At 44.4% G+C, this 15,453-nt stretch overlaps 1 protein-coding gene across 2 annotated transcripts in view; it reads left to right on the top strand.

Annotated features, from left to right (window-relative positions):
* Nucleotides 1-15,453, top strand: part of ATRNL1 (attractin like 1) — a 990,764-nt gene that overhangs the window by 129,430 nt on the left and 845,881 nt on the right. For both annotated transcript variants that reach the window (XM_074959279.1, XM_074959280.1), the window contains exon 8: nucleotides 310-397. In XM_074959279.1, the coding sequence (XP_074815380.1) occupies nucleotides 310-397 (88 nt within the window). The remainder of the gene's footprint in view (nucleotides 1-309; nucleotides 398-15,453) is intronic.

The raw sequence follows: 15,453 nt of genomic DNA, 5'->3' as shown, positions 1-15,453 counted from the left end.
AAACATACTATTGTATTTGTACGCATTTATAAACTGGATATGAATCATGAAATGCAGAGTTTGCCAAATGGATCCTTGTAATCATAATTTTAAGTGTAATATGTGATATATGCCTATAAAATTACATTTTTCTGATTTTCACAATTCCATACTGGAATATTGAAGCCCAGAATAAGATAAAACATTCAGAAAAATAGGCATTTTATATCTAGTACTTATAATGCAAGAAAATTACATGTGTCCAGAAATGTGCAAACCCAGCATTTTGTTCGAGATAATAAAATATTTACTTTTCTGTTTATCTTTTAGCTATAATTTAGACAGTAACATATGGAATGTAGTACCTGTATCAAAAGGACCTCTCCAGAGATATGGACACAGTCTTGCTTTATATCAGGTTGGGATACTTTTAATATTTCTTTCGTTCTTTTGTGTGCAAAGTTAATGATCATATATTGTGCAAATGTCAGTCTGAAATTGAAAATGTGATGAGCCATAAATTTAAAACTGTGAGGATAATTTCATTTCTAGTTTCTTACACTCGTGCCATAAGCTTCGTCAGTCCTTACCTAGAAAGATTATTTTACCATTTCTTAATGTAGATGGTAACTCAGTTTTCAAGCTGACCATGAGCTCAGAAAACTGAGACTGAGTAAAATAGTACAGAATAGGAGCTTATGGTTTTGTGCAATTTGAACTGTTGACGTGAGAAGTACACTTTTTTTTGTTCATTTACTTATTTCGATTTCACTGTCATCTTGTTAGCATGTGCAGGGACATAGCTGTATTACAAAACAAAAATTGTAGTACAGTTGTATCATGTACTATAAGGTAAAGTGAACTGTCAGTCTTGCTGCTGTGGCAGAATCTCTGGAAAAACTGAAATAAGTCCTGGAGGTAAAAGCTGTTGTGCTACTTTCTTGAAGGTAAATTCAAAGCTTTTTAAAATTAAAAAGCCTGTTTACATTAACAGAATACAGATGTGGAGTTTGATGTTTATAATTAAACACAATTTTTAAAATCAGTTTTTCTTGGGCTATAGTTCGAGACATCTTCAACTTTTAAAGCACCGTAAGGCATTCAGGGAATGCAGTGTAATTCTTTAGGTAGCTTTAAATGTTAGCAATCTCATTGGCTCTTGCAGGAGAAACACAGAACCTTGACTTTAGGCCCTGATATAAAAAAGGGTTTCCAGTTCAGTTGACATAAGACAACTTCAGTAAATGTCTTTTTAAATTTTTATTAAAGTCAAAACTTCTGAACCATTATCTCCTGTCATCACTGCTGTTGGACAAAGTGAATTTTTTAGATAGTGACCACTCTAGTAATAGTGATTTAATAAACGCTTAAACAAATAATTTAAAGCTTCTAAATTTCACTCTACAAATACTTTTCTTGGGATATTTCAGAGTAATCTGCATCTGTTTTAAATGTTTTTATCAGCAATATGTAGAAAATTTTAAAAAAGCAGTAATTATTGTAATAAAAGGAACTTGTTGATAACATAGGGATCTATTTCAACCTTAGTGTGGACATACAGCTCATGATGATGATGATGATAATGAGAGCTGTAGGCCCACATCTGAAAAGTATTATTCAGTGAAACCAAATCTGCAATTAGTGAACATACAAGACCAGCAGTATAAAACAGATTATTAAATAATCGATTGTTGTTCCATGAATTGTGAAAGTAGTATGGGCCAAATGAGTATTCACATGTGAGTAAGATGAAAGAATTTTAGTTGAACTATATTCAAAATGTACAGACTTTTAAAAATCTTTCTAGGACAAATTTTGATGATTTACCTTTTGAGATCTTCAAGAAATTGAACAACAGGAACATAATTTATTGCAGAAGAGCATCATATAGTACCTAGAGGTGGCAGCTTTGAGCTGTGAACTAGTCATTGTATAACACTTTTTATTTGAGAACAAAAATATCCACAAAGAGAAGTAATTAGATTAAGTTTTAAACTTGAACTCCCGAGATTTTAAAGTCTCACTCCAGAACAAAGTGAGAGCATAGGAGCCAGTGTAGCTGGATTGTGTTGCAAAGTAAATTGAAGCTATATAATTGACTCTGTGGAGAATGAAATAACTTACTGTGCCATTCCTTAGAAAGCTACTTTAGTTAAAGTTGAAGTACTGAAATTTTTTATTCTGGAGGTAAAAAGATCAGAAGATTCCCACTGATGTATAGTTATATAAAGTGCCCTAGACATTTTAATGCATTTATAGACAGGAAAGCATAGAAGCATTCTTGCTTTTAGACCCATCTAAAGCATTACATGACATTATCTTAAACACCTCTTCTCATGACCAAACTGGCTATTAGGAAGTTGTTTGCCCCTCTCTGCGTGACATTGATGCACCACCATGAAGAAGGCTGCATATAGTTCCAAACACCTCAATAATAGAAGGAAATCAGCAAATTTGGAAGGAATTCATAGAAGAAAAATTATTAAGGGCCTTGACGGAATAGTTTCTGACATGAGAGAAATAAATGTGCATATCTTTGCTAAATGATGAATAAGGGGGGTGTTAGAGGATAAAGTTAGACAATACCATCTTTTTTTGCATACCCCTAGGCATGCAGTAAAATGCAGTTTCACAGAAAATGAATGTGGTTGGTGATATGACTTCGATTTCTAGTGATCTGGTAGTCACATTACAAAATTTGCCATCATAATTGGCACTACTGTTGGCAGTTTCAAGACAACCAAAGAATGAATTAAGATTAAATTCTGAAGGAATGATCTATCCAGAACAAGGATGAATCACATGGGTAGGGTGATGTAAGAATGATTATAGTGGTATTGCTCTTTGTGTAGACAAAGAACTTCAGTATTCAAGCCAGTCAATTTGATACTTGCAGAAACACTAAATTTACTCTCCCCACTTCAGATTATATTAATTTAACAGCTAAGGTTTTATCAAAGAGAGCTAATTCTCTTGATTGCTTTGTTTTAACTTGTTGGTATTGATGTTGAGACTGTATAGCCATTCAAATATGGTTTCACTGATTTGATCAGGAGCTGTTCCTAGAATTACAAAGGAGTAAATAGTTTCTGTATTTGCTTTAAGACCACTTAGGCAAAATTATTTTATCAGCTGGTTCATTGTGGCCATTAGATGTATGCATGCACTTGTGTAGGCTATTATAATTTACTCCAGAGCACTTACGTAATGCTGCAAAGGTCTTTTCTCACTGTTCTGTTAGCCTCTGATAGCAAGATATTACCACAGGTCGCATGGTTTAATTCTGTAGATCTTTTGGTTACTTACTATACATCCACAAGCTGGTTTCGTTTTGATCTATACAGTATCTCAGAAGTGATTGAGAGCTAGATAAAATGAACCATCACACACATACTGTACAGAGGTTAGAAAAATCTCTTATTGGCACACAACTGATTTATTTAAAGTTTTTCTTCAATTCAGTAGACCTCAATCATTGATGGAGTTTGTTTCTTGGTATTAAAGGCTGAGATTTTTCAAAATTCAATGGATTGTTATATTCTTATTAGTTGGTTAGCATAATAGTGTTTTGGTAATCATTTCCAGGAGGCCTAAAAGCAGATAATATGTAGTTAGTACATTTTTATTTAGTTTTTGTTTTTTATTCCTTTCTGTATATTTAAAATATGTGCAATTCAAATTCTAGATCTTCTCTGAGTGCCTACACATGTCCATTCCAATGTAGATATTTGTGTTTCCCAAGTACAATTGCCGGAAATGTTTCCCTGAGCAATATCTGTTGGGTCAGTTCTAGTGCCTCTGGCGTTGCGCGCTCATAGTGTCAGTATAGGGGCCTGACAACCCTGCTCTCTTTCAGTTCCTTCTTACCTCCCATGACAGTTGCTGAAACACTGGTTGCTCAGGCAATCTATTCCATTAGTGGTTCTCTCTCTAGTGTGCACTGTAAATAGACCCACCAGGCCCTGGACATGGGTTGGCTCATTGGCCCGAGTTCCCAGTGTCTGTCTGTCCCTGGACTATCCCTGGACTCCAGGCAGCGCTCCTTGGGCTCGAGGTGGCGATCGCCAGTGGGATGGCACAGACCTGCAGAAGGGCGGCACCTGTCCTCGCAGCCCCAGTGCTGTGAGTGCCTGAACTTCTCTCCCAGTGCATGGCACTGCTCCAGCGGATCGAGTTGCTGGTCCCCAGAGCCCTGCCACCGGTCGCCAGACTGTCGATACGGTTCGCCACAGACACGTCATCGATCCCTAACACGGCGGTCTACTTGCTTCCGGTCCTGCTTGACAGAGTGGCACTGCTCACTAAGCGGCAGGCGTAGACCGCCGATCTGCCAAACACCGCTGCTGACCACCGGGATCACAGCATTGAGAGTCATCACCCTTGTTCAGATCCTCAGTGGAGGTCTGGATCGGCATCAACAGGATTGGGCTAGACAGATGGCCTCGGCATCGTCCTGGTCCCCCAGACATGTACCTCCCTCTTCAGGCTCTGACAAGAGGATGAGAGCCTGCTCGTGGGCCAGGGGCACCGGCATTCCCCACAGGACCACCAAGGACTGCATGGCGTCAGGGCCAGTGGCCTTCCCCCAGCAACTCTGGAACTCCTGGGGGATTTCCCCATCCATTGTGGGGGTATAGGTTAGCCTTGGGGGCATCTGACAAACATTCGGCGACAGTCTCCTGCCCGCCCCCTGACTCGGATGCAGATTAGGATCGGGCTTCTCAGGGACACCCAGCCTTGACTGAGGCCACTATGGTGGAGGTGGCAGAGGTGACAGACCCTCCGATATCCGCCTCCTCATCTTCTCCTGATAAGGCGATAACTGAGCCCTCTCACCCAGTTCCCCAGGATGATGCCAAGGCTCACCAAGAGGTCTTAAAGAGGGTCGCCTCAAACCTGGGGCTGGAAGCAGAGGAGTTGGCGGAGCCCTCAGACTCCCTCTTTGATGTTTTAAGTGGCATTGACTGTACATGAGGAAGTGGCAAAAATCACTAAAACGCTGTGGCAGATGCCTTCATCCCTCCTCTCTCTCCTCCCATCACCCCCTCCAAGCCGGCAGAGTGTAAATACTATGTCCCCACTGAGGGGTACGAATGTTTGTACACTGATCCTGCCCCAACCTCACTGGTTGTGTCCACAGTCAATGAGCATGACAGACAGGGCCAGGTGCAATGCCCCAAAACAGAGGCAAACAGGCTCAGTCTCTTTGGAAGAAACGTTCATTCGACTTCCAGCCTCCAGCTGCCAGGTGGCCAACCACCAGGCCTTACTTGGCTGCTATGATTTTAATATCTGGCAGTCCATGGCCAAGTTCTCTGACTTGCTGCCAGAGGAACCCAGGAAGGAATTCCTAGCTATCCTTGATGAGGGTAAGGCAGTGGAAAGGGTAGCCCTCCAAGCAGCCTCAGATGCAGCGGGCTCTGCGGCCTGAACCCTGGTCTCTGCCATCTCCATGAGGTGGGTGTCCTGGTTACTGACATCGGGCCTTTCAAAGGAGGTTCAGCAGTCCATTCAGGACCCTCCCATTTGATGGCCTGGCACTGTTCTCTGAGCAAACAGACACTAAATTACATGGTCTGAAAGACTTATAGGCAACCCTGGGCACACCGGGCCTGTACATCCTGGGGGCACGGTTTAAGCTGCAACAGACCAAGATGTTTGGAAGCCAACCTCAGCCTGAGCCCTTCCATAAGAAGGTCAATGGCTGAGTGCCGGCAAGGTCACCAGCCAGCATCCTATGTCATTCGAGCTCCACCCATAGCCAACAGGTTGATAAGTGGGCATTTTGAGGGTGTGCTCCAGGCTGACCTTCCAGCCTGTGTGATTGATCCTACTCCCCAGTTACTTTCTAACCACCTGTCCCCCTTCCTGCCTGCATGGGCTTGTATAACGTTCGACCGATGGGACCTCAGCACTGTGGCAGAGGGGTATACCCTGCAGTTTACTTTTGTCCCCCCCTCACATTCCCCTGTCCCCGTCCCTCTTCAGGGACCCCTCTCACAAGAGTCTTCTCACTCAGGAGGTGCAAAGCCTTCTGCAGATGGGAGCTGTGGAGGAAATCGCACCGCCTTTAAGGGGCAAGGGGTTTTACTCTCACTGTTTTTTAATCCCAAAGGCCAAGGAGAGTCTACGGCCTATCCTAGACCTGCAAAACCTCAACAAATATCACAAGAAGTTGAAGTTTCGCATGGTCTCCCTTGCCTCCATCATTTCTTCCCTGGATCCGGGAGACTGGTACACCGCCGTTGATCTGAAGGACACTTACTTTCATATATCAATATTCCATGGACATAGATGTTTTCTACGTTTCATGGTGGGGACCACCCACTACCCGTTTGCAGTGCCCCCTTTTGGCCAAGGAACAGTGCTGAGGATGTTTACCAAATGCATGTTGGTGGTGGCGGCTTACCTCAGACGTCAGGATATTGAGGTTTACCCATACCTCGACGACTGGCTCATCAAGAGCTCCTCCAGGCCTCGATGTTGTATGTCAACAGGCAAGGGGAAGTGAGCTTGACCGCTCTCTGTCAGGAAGCACTCTGCCTGTGGGACTTTTGCATCCAGCGCGTGATCCACCTGGAAGCTTTGCATCTCCCTGTTGTCCGAAACATGCTGTCATAGATACTAAGGTCAGAAGGGACCATTATGATCATCTAGTCTGACCTCTTGCACAGCGCAGGCCACAGAATTTCACCCACCCACTCCTGCAAAAAACCTCTCACCTATGTCTGAGCTATTGAAGTCCTCAAATCGTAGTTTAAAGACTTCAAGGAGCAGAGAATCCTCCAGCAAGTGACCCGTGCCCCATGCTACAGAGGAAGGCTGTCATAAATATAAAGGGAAGGGTAAAACCCTTTAAAATCCCTCCTGGCCAGAGGAAAAATTCTCTCACCTGTAAAGGGTTAAGAAGCTAAAGGTAACCTCGCTGGCACCTGACCAAAATGACCAGTGAGGAGACAAGATACTTTCAGAAGCTGGGAGGAGGGAGAGAAACAAAGGGTCTGGGTCTGTCTATATGCTGCTTTTGCCGGGGATAGACCAGGAATGGAGTCTTAGAACTTTTAGTAAGTAATCTAGCTAGGTATGTGTTAGATTATGATTTCTTTAAATGGCTGAGAAAAGAACTGTGCTGAATAGAATGACTATTTCTGTCTGTGTGTCTTTTTTATAACTTAAGGTTTTGCCTAGAGGGATTCTCTATGTTTTGAATCTAATTACCCTATAAGGTATCTACCATCCTGATTTTACAGAGGTGATTTCTTTACTTCTATTTACTTCTATTTCTATTGAAAGTCTTCTTGTAAGAAAACTGAATGCTTTTTCATTGTTCTCAGATCCAAGGGTTCGGGTCTGTGGTCACCTATGCAAATTGGTGAGGCTTTTTACCAAACCTTTCCCAGGAAGTGGGGTGCAAGGGTTGGGAGGATTTTGGGGGGAAAAGACGTGTCCAAACTACGTTTCCCAGTAAACCCAGTTAGAGTTTGGTGGTGGCAGTGGATATTCCAAGGACAAAGGATAAAATTAATTTGTACCTTGGGGAAGTTTTAACCTAAGCTGGTAAAAGTAAGCTTAGGAGGTTTTCATGCAGGTCCCCACATCTGTACCCTGGAGTTCAGAGTGGGGGAGGAACCTTGACAAAGGCAAAAAACCTCCAGGGCCTCTTCCAATCTGCTCTGGAGGAAAATTCCTTCCTGACTGCAAATATGGCGATCAGCTAAACCCTGAACATATGGGCAAGATTCACCAGCCAGATACTACAGAAAATTCTTTCCTGGGTAACTCCGATCCCACCCCATCTAATATCCCATCACAGGCCATTGGGCCTATTTACCATGAATATTTAATTACCAAAACCATGTTATCCCATCATACCATCTCCTCCATAAACTTATCAAGCTTAATCTTAAAGCCAGATAGATCTTTTGTCCCCACTGCTTCCCTTGGAAGGCTATTCCAAAACTTCGCTCCTCTGATGGTTAGAAACCTGTGTCTAATTTCAAGTCTAAACTTCCCAATGACCAGTTTATATCCATTTGTTCTTGTGTCCACATTGGTACTGAGCTTAAATAATTCCTCTCCCTCTCCGGTATTTATCCCTCTGATATATTTATAGAGAGCAATCATATCTCGCCTCAACCTTCTTTTAGTTAGGCTAAACAAGCCAAACTCCTTGAGTCTCCTTTCATAAGACAAGTTTTCCATTCCTCGGATCATCCTAGTAGCCCTCCTCTGTACCTGTTCCAGTTTGAATTCATCCTTCTTAAACATGGGAGACCAGAACTGCACAGTATTCCAGGTGAGGTCTCACCGGTACCTTGTATAACGGTACTAACACCTCCTTATCTCTACTGGAAATACCTCTCCTGATGCATCCCAAGACTGCATTAGCCTTTTTCACAGCCATGTCACATTGGCGGCTCATAGTCATCCTATGATCAACCAATACTCCAAGGTCCTTCTCTTCTTCCGTTACTTCTAGTTGATGCATCCCCATCTTATAACTAAAATTCTTGTTATTAATCCCTAAATGCATGACCTTACACTTCTCACTATTAAATTTCATCCTATTACTATTACTCCAGTTTACAAGGTCATCCAGATCCTCCTGTATGATATCTCTGTCCTTCTCTAAATTGACAATACCTCCCAGCTTTGTATCATCCGCAGACTTTATTAGCACACTCCCACTTTTTGTGCCGAGGTCAGTAATAAAAAGATTAAAGAAGATTGGTCCCAAAACCGATCCTTGAGCAACTCCACTGGTAACCTCCTTCCAGCCTGACAGTTCTCCTTTCAGTAGGACCCATTGTAGTCTCCCCTTTAACCAATTCCTTTCAATTTTCATATTGATCCCCATCTTTTCCAATTTAACTAATAATTCCCCATCTGGCACGGTATCAAACGCCTTACTGAAATCGAGTTAAATTAGATCCACTGTGTTTCCTTTGTCTAAAAAGTCTGTTACTTTCTTAAAGAAGGAGATCAGGTTGGTTTGGCACGATCTACCTTTTGTAAAACCATGTTGTATTTTGTCCCATTTACCATTGACCTCAATGTCCTTAACTACCTTCTCCTTCAAAATTTTTTCCAAGACCTTGCATACTACAGATGTCAAGCTAACAGGCCTGTAGTTACCCGGATCCCTTTTTTTCCCTTTCTTAAAAATAGGAACTATGTTAGCAATTCTCCAATCATACGGTACAACCCCTGAGTTTAGAGATTCATTAAAAATTCTTGCTGATGGGCTTGCAATTTCATTTGCCACTTCCTTTAATATTCTTGGATGAAGATTATCTGGGCTCCCTGATTTAGTCCCATTAAGCTGTTGGAGTTTCGCTTCTACCTCAGATATGGTAATGTCTGCCTCCATATCCTCATTCCCATTTGTCATGCTACCATTACCTAAGATCCTCTTTAGCCTTATTAAAGACTGAGGCAAAGTATTTGTTTAGCTATTGGGTCATGCCTAGATGACCTGCACTCCATCCTCGGTGTTTAGCGGTCCCACTTCTTCTTTCTTTGTTTTCTTCTTCTTTCTATGGCTATAGAACCTTGTACTGTTGGTTTTAATTCCCTTTGCAAGGTCCAACTCTACTTGACTTTTAGCCTGTCTCACTTTATCCCTACATGTTCTGACCTCAATAAGGTAGCTTTCCTTGCTGATCCCTCCCATCTTCCACTCCCTGTATGCTTTCTGCTTTTTCTTAATCACCTCTCTGAGATGCTTGCTCATTCAGCTTGGTCTACAACTCCTGCCTATGAATTTTTTCCCCTTTCTTGGGATGCAGGCTTTTGATAGCTTCTGCAACTTTGATTTAAAATAATCCCAGGCCTCCTCTACCTTTAGATCCTTAAGTTCTTCAGTCCAATCCACTTCCCTAACTAATTTCCTTAATTTTTGAAAGTCAGCCCTTTTGAAATCAAAAACCCTAGTTGCAGATTTATTTTTGTTAATCCTTCCGTTCAGTTTGAACTGAATTAGCTCATGATCACTTGAACCAAGATTATCCCCTACAACCATTTCTTCTATGAGGTCCTCACTACTCACCAAAACCAAATCTAAAATGGCTTCCCCTCTAGTTGGTTCAGCAACTACTTGATGAAGGAATCCATCAGCTATCACATCTAGGAAAATCTGAGCCCTATTATTATTACTAGCACTCGTCCTCCAGTATATATCTGGGAAGTTAGTCTCCCATGATCACACAGTTTCCATTAGTATTTACATTATTAAAAACATTAAAAAGGGCACTATCCATATCCAAATTAGATCCTGGCGGTCTATAGCACACCCCAAGCACTATCCCAGGGGAGACTCTAATAGTTTTCTTCCCTAATGTAATTTTTGCCCAGACGGACTCTGTCTTAACCATTCCATCGCTTCTTATTTCTTTACATTCTACCTCATCATTGATATACAATGCTACTCCACCACCTTTACCTTTATTTCGGTCTTTCCTAAACAGCACATACCCTTCAATACCTGTAGTCCAGTCATGACTACTATTCCACCATGTTTCTGTTATCCCTATAATATCTGGTTTCACTTCCTGCACCAGTAGCTCTAGTTCCTCCCATTTTGTTACCTAGGCTCCTCGCATTGGTGTACAAACATCTTAATTTTTGCTGTTTGGCCTCACTCACATTCTGTACCCTATTAGGCACAGTCATTCTACAGCCAGTATAACCTATTAGACTGGAATCCACACTGCCCTTCCTCCTTATATACATTCTCCTACTCACGGCTGTATCCTTTCCTACTTCGTTTTCTTCCCTCTCAATGCTAAAATCCGGCGTGGAGATTACCTGGACATCTCCCAACCATCTCCCCCAAATTCCTAGTTTAAAGCTCTCTTAATCAGTTGTGCCAGCCTCCATCCTAGAAGTCTATTTCCTTCCCTGCTCAGGTGAAGTCCATCCCGAGAGAACTGTCCTGTGTCCATGAATGCGTCCCAGTGGCCATACATCCCAAAGCCCTCCTTATAGCACCACTGCTGAAGCCATCTGTTGATAGTCATCATCTTGTCACATCTTTGTTTCCTTTCTCTAGGAACAGGCAGAATCCCACTAAAGATTACCTGAGCCTCGATTTCCTTAAGCGTCTTCCCCAGCCTAGCATAGTCTCCCTTAATACTTTCCAGCGAGAATCTAGCCATATCATTTGTTCCCACATGAGGATAATTAAGGGATTCTTTCCTGCTCCCTTTAGGATCCTGTTCAACCTCAGGTCTACATCCCGTATCTTAGCACCTGGAAGGCAGCATACCCTTCTATTCTCTGGATCAGCTCTCGTTACAGGCCTGTCTATTCTTCTCAGTAAAGTCCCCTATCACATAGACCTACCTTTTCCTGGTGCTATTCTCCAGTCTATCCCCTGTTCCCTCTGGCTGCAAGTTCTTTCTATTCCTGTTCTCCCTTTTAATCCTCTTCAACCCATCCTGTATCCTCCTGGGGCTCATAGTTGGTGTAGTCTCCATTAACTCTTCCCCTTTTCCTATAGGGCTAGCCGCTCTTCTCTTCTTCCTTGCCCTTCCACCTTCAGTGGTTACCTGCTGAGCCCCTTCTTCATTTTCCAACTCTGCAGACCTATTCTTGAGCTCTATTTCTCCTTCACTAGCCTGTCTTTTCCTCTGCCTGGTTCTTTTAGTCACATGCTTCCACTGACCACTTTTCTAACCCAGTCTCCCCTCAGAATTCCCCAGTCCTGCTTCCATCTGCAAGTCTGAGCTTTTCTCTTCAGATACCTCATGTCTTTGCTCCATAATCTGCTCAAACCCCTTCCTAAACTCAACCAGACTTTCCACCTGCATCTCCAAACCTCAGATCTTTTCCTCCATCAGCTCTATCAGACGGCATTTCATGCAGACAAAACTCTTACAAGGTATCCCCTCCAGGATCATGTACATACCGCAGCTTCCACATCCAGTCATCTTCATTGTGTCTTCCACGACATGAGTCACTCCCACTGCTGCCTCTGTATCTGTCATAGCCTTCCCACCTAAATTCTGTTAGTCTGGGAAACACAAACCACACCAAAACACCACCACCCACAGCAAAAACAAACCCTAAACAAGCACCGCAACACAAACTCCCCTTTGAAACTCCCACTCAGACTCCCCTGTTTACAGCTCTGTTTGCTAGCTCCTGTGCCGCTGCAGCTGTCTGTGCTGCTGCCTGACCGGCTGGCTACCTTTTAGGACCCCGAGTCGGTTTGCCTCAGTAGGTCCTTCTCTCACCACAAATGGTTGCTCCACTCGGAGGTCGTCCAAGCACTCTTCAAGAAGTGGGGGGCTCCCCAGGTGGACCTGTTTGCCACCAGACAGAACATAAAGTGTCATCAGTTCTGCTCTCTCCAAGGCCTCAGCAAGGGCGCCCTTTCCAATGTCTTTCTCCTGTCATGGGTGTGAGACCTGATGTATGCATTCCAGCTGATTCCACTTATCAGCAGAGTCCTGTCAAAAATCAAGAGGGCCAAGGTGCAAGTCATTGATTGTCCCAGTTTGGCCTCACCAGTGTTGGTTTTGCATGCGCGAGCATCTGGCCATGGCTGTTCCATGGCCACTGCCCAGCCGCCCAGACCTACTCTCACAGGATCACGGTTGTCTCCTGCACTCAAACCTTCCCTCTCTCCACCTCACAGCTTGGCTGTTGCGTGGCTGAACCCAGAGGAGCAGGCCTGCTCTAGTCAGGTACAGCAGGTTCTCTTGGAAAGTAGAAAGCCCTCCTCCAGAGCGACTTACCAGGCAAAGTGAAATAATTTCTCCTGCTGGGCATCAGAGTGTAGCATATCAATGTCAGGGAGCTCAGGGCAGTGCGTTTCTCTCTCATATGGCAAGGAAATCCATCTTAGTCCTTAGACAACATAATGGCCATGTTTTACATGAACAAGCAGAGAGGGGGCACGTTTTTCTCCACTCTGTCAGGAAGTGGACAGTCTTTGGATGTTCTGTGTTGATCACGACAGCATGCTAGAAGCTTCCCATCTTCCCAGGGTCCAGAATAGGCTGGAATATTGCCTCAGCAGGTCTTTCTCTTCTCACATGAGTGGTCTCTCCGTCCAGATATTGGGAGAGATGTCTTCTGAAGGTGGAGACGCCCCTGGCAGACCTGTTCACCACTCAATCCAACAGGAAATGTCACCACTCTGTGCCCTCAAGGGCCATGACCAGGGGTCCCTCAGAGATTCATTCCTGTTACCTTGGGACTCAGCATCTGCACCGTGTGTTCCCACCCATCCCACTCATTCACAAGGTGCTGATGAAGATCAAACAGGGCCGAGCCCAAGTCATCCTCATAGCTCTGGCATGGCCCAGACAGCACTTGTTCTTCTCTCTCCTGACCATATCGGTGGAGATGGCTCTCCAGCTCCCATTGCATGCAGGCTTAATATCCAGGGATTATGGATGAATGCTCCCATCACTGCACCTGATAGCCTGAAAGCTCCATGGTTGAATCCAGAGGAGCAATCTTGTTCAGAGCAAGTCCAAGAAGTCCTGATGGGCAATAGAAAACCATCTCCCAGGGCAACTTACCTGGTTAAATGGAAGAGATTCTCTATCTGGTGCTCACAACGAGTTCAGCTATGCCCACACCTTTCGTTCCTCCTGAAAGTAGTGTCTCAGTTCCATTGCAGTCAATCAGTTTTTCTGACGGTGTTCTATACTAAACCACATGCGAGCAGAGAGGAACAAGGGCTTTGCTCCTTAGATGTATGGTGTGCCCTGGTGTTCTGCTTACAAAGGACCAAACCATTCAGCAGATCCGCCCAGCTATTGCAGAAAGGATGAGGCCTCCCTGTTTCAGCACAGCGAATCTCCTCATTGATCACTTTGTGTATCAACACATGCTACACTCTTGCGAATGTTCCACCCCTGGCTAATCTGACGGTGCACTCTACGAGGTCTCAAGCCTCCTCTGCCACCATTCTGACACAGGTGCCAATTCAGGACATATGTAGGGCGGCAACCTGGTAGCATGTGGAGAGCGTCTGATGACTAAGGCTACGATATAGTCACTGAGCTCATGGAAGTCATGGAATCTGTGACTTCAGCCTGAAGCGGTAGGGAACTGCAGGGTACCTCTGCTCATGGGCAGCGGGAGCCACCGGAGCTGCAGGTGGTGGGGGAACCCTGCAGCTCCCGGCGGCAGGGGAACCCCAGAGCTCCCTGCTGCCACAGGCAGCTGGGGGATCCCCAGAGCTGTGGGCGGTGTGGGGACCCCACAACTCCCCGCTGCTGTGGGCGGCAGGGATACCCCTGCTGCTCCCAGTTACTGCAGGGGGCCTCCCGCAGCTCCCAGCTATGGGGGGCAGGGGACCCTGGAGCTCCAACACCCAACTCGTGGTGGGGGTCCCTGGAGATCCCAGTTGCCCTGAAGCTGCTCTGTGGCAGGTGGTGTGGAGACCCACAGATCCCCATTTTGTGTCGATATTTTTAGTAAAAGTCACAGACTGGTCACGGCTTCTGTGAATTTTTCTTTATTGCATGTGACCTATCCATGACTTCTACTAAAAATATCCATGACAACATCTTAGCCTTACTGATGACACACATTGTTCAGTAAGCAGGCAGCCACACTCTGCAATAGCTGGTGTTTGAATGGCCTTAAGATGCAGCCCCATATAGAGTGTATTGCTGTAATCCAGTGAGAGGTTATGAAGGATGGATAACAGTGTGAATCTGGAAGAAAAATCTTAGCCAAAAGTAGATAATGATAAAAGGCATCCTTGGCCACTGCAGCTTTTTCGATATCCAGAAGCAACTGAGGATCAGGTCAGATCCCCAAGTGCAGAGTCTGAGTTACAAAAGATGGGCAGTCTCCCTTGATTAAGGGAACTGATATCACCTCTGCCAGTCCTACTAGTTGTTTTTCCCCAACCTACCAGTATTAACTCAGGCCTGTTTTTCAGAAATCTTATCCAGGTGGCACCCATCCAAACGCCAATCTGTGCAAGACACAAAATGAATTGGTCATCTGTACCAAGCTGGTTCAGTGAGAGACCAGAATGAGACATAGATCTCAGGGTATGTCTACCATGCAACCTAGAGGTGTGATAGCAGCTCAGGTACATATCTGAGCTAGTTTTTGCTCTAGCTAGATTATAGCTACCTTGAGTAGTAAGAGCAGTGAAGCTGCAGCAGCGTGGGCAGCTGCTGCTCAAGTATGTACCAGGGTTCCCAGGTGGGCAGGGCTAGCCTAGACGGCTGCCTGTGTTGCTGTAGCTTCGCTGCAATTGTTACTTGAGCTATCAAGCTGCAGTCACACCCCCTGATTGCAGTGTGGACATACCCTCTAGTGTTTACTCAGGCATAAATGACACTGCAGCACATGCCAGTACCATCAAAGAACATCTAGTCTTATGCATAGGTGTTTTCCATTTGAGGTATTGTGCAACCTATGTACAATCTTTTTTTAATATGCTGTCTTGTGGGCTTGCTATATCATGATGTCTTTCCTGGTGTGTCCAGGAAAAGG

This window comes from Natator depressus, chromosome 7 (genome assembly GCF_965152275.1).
Source record: "Natator depressus isolate rNatDep1 chromosome 7, rNatDep2.hap1, whole genome shotgun sequence".
In the NCBI taxonomy this organism is placed as follows: Eukaryota; Metazoa; Chordata; order Testudines; family Cheloniidae; genus Natator; species Natator depressus.
This window is presented reverse-complemented; position numbering and strand designations above follow the sequence as displayed.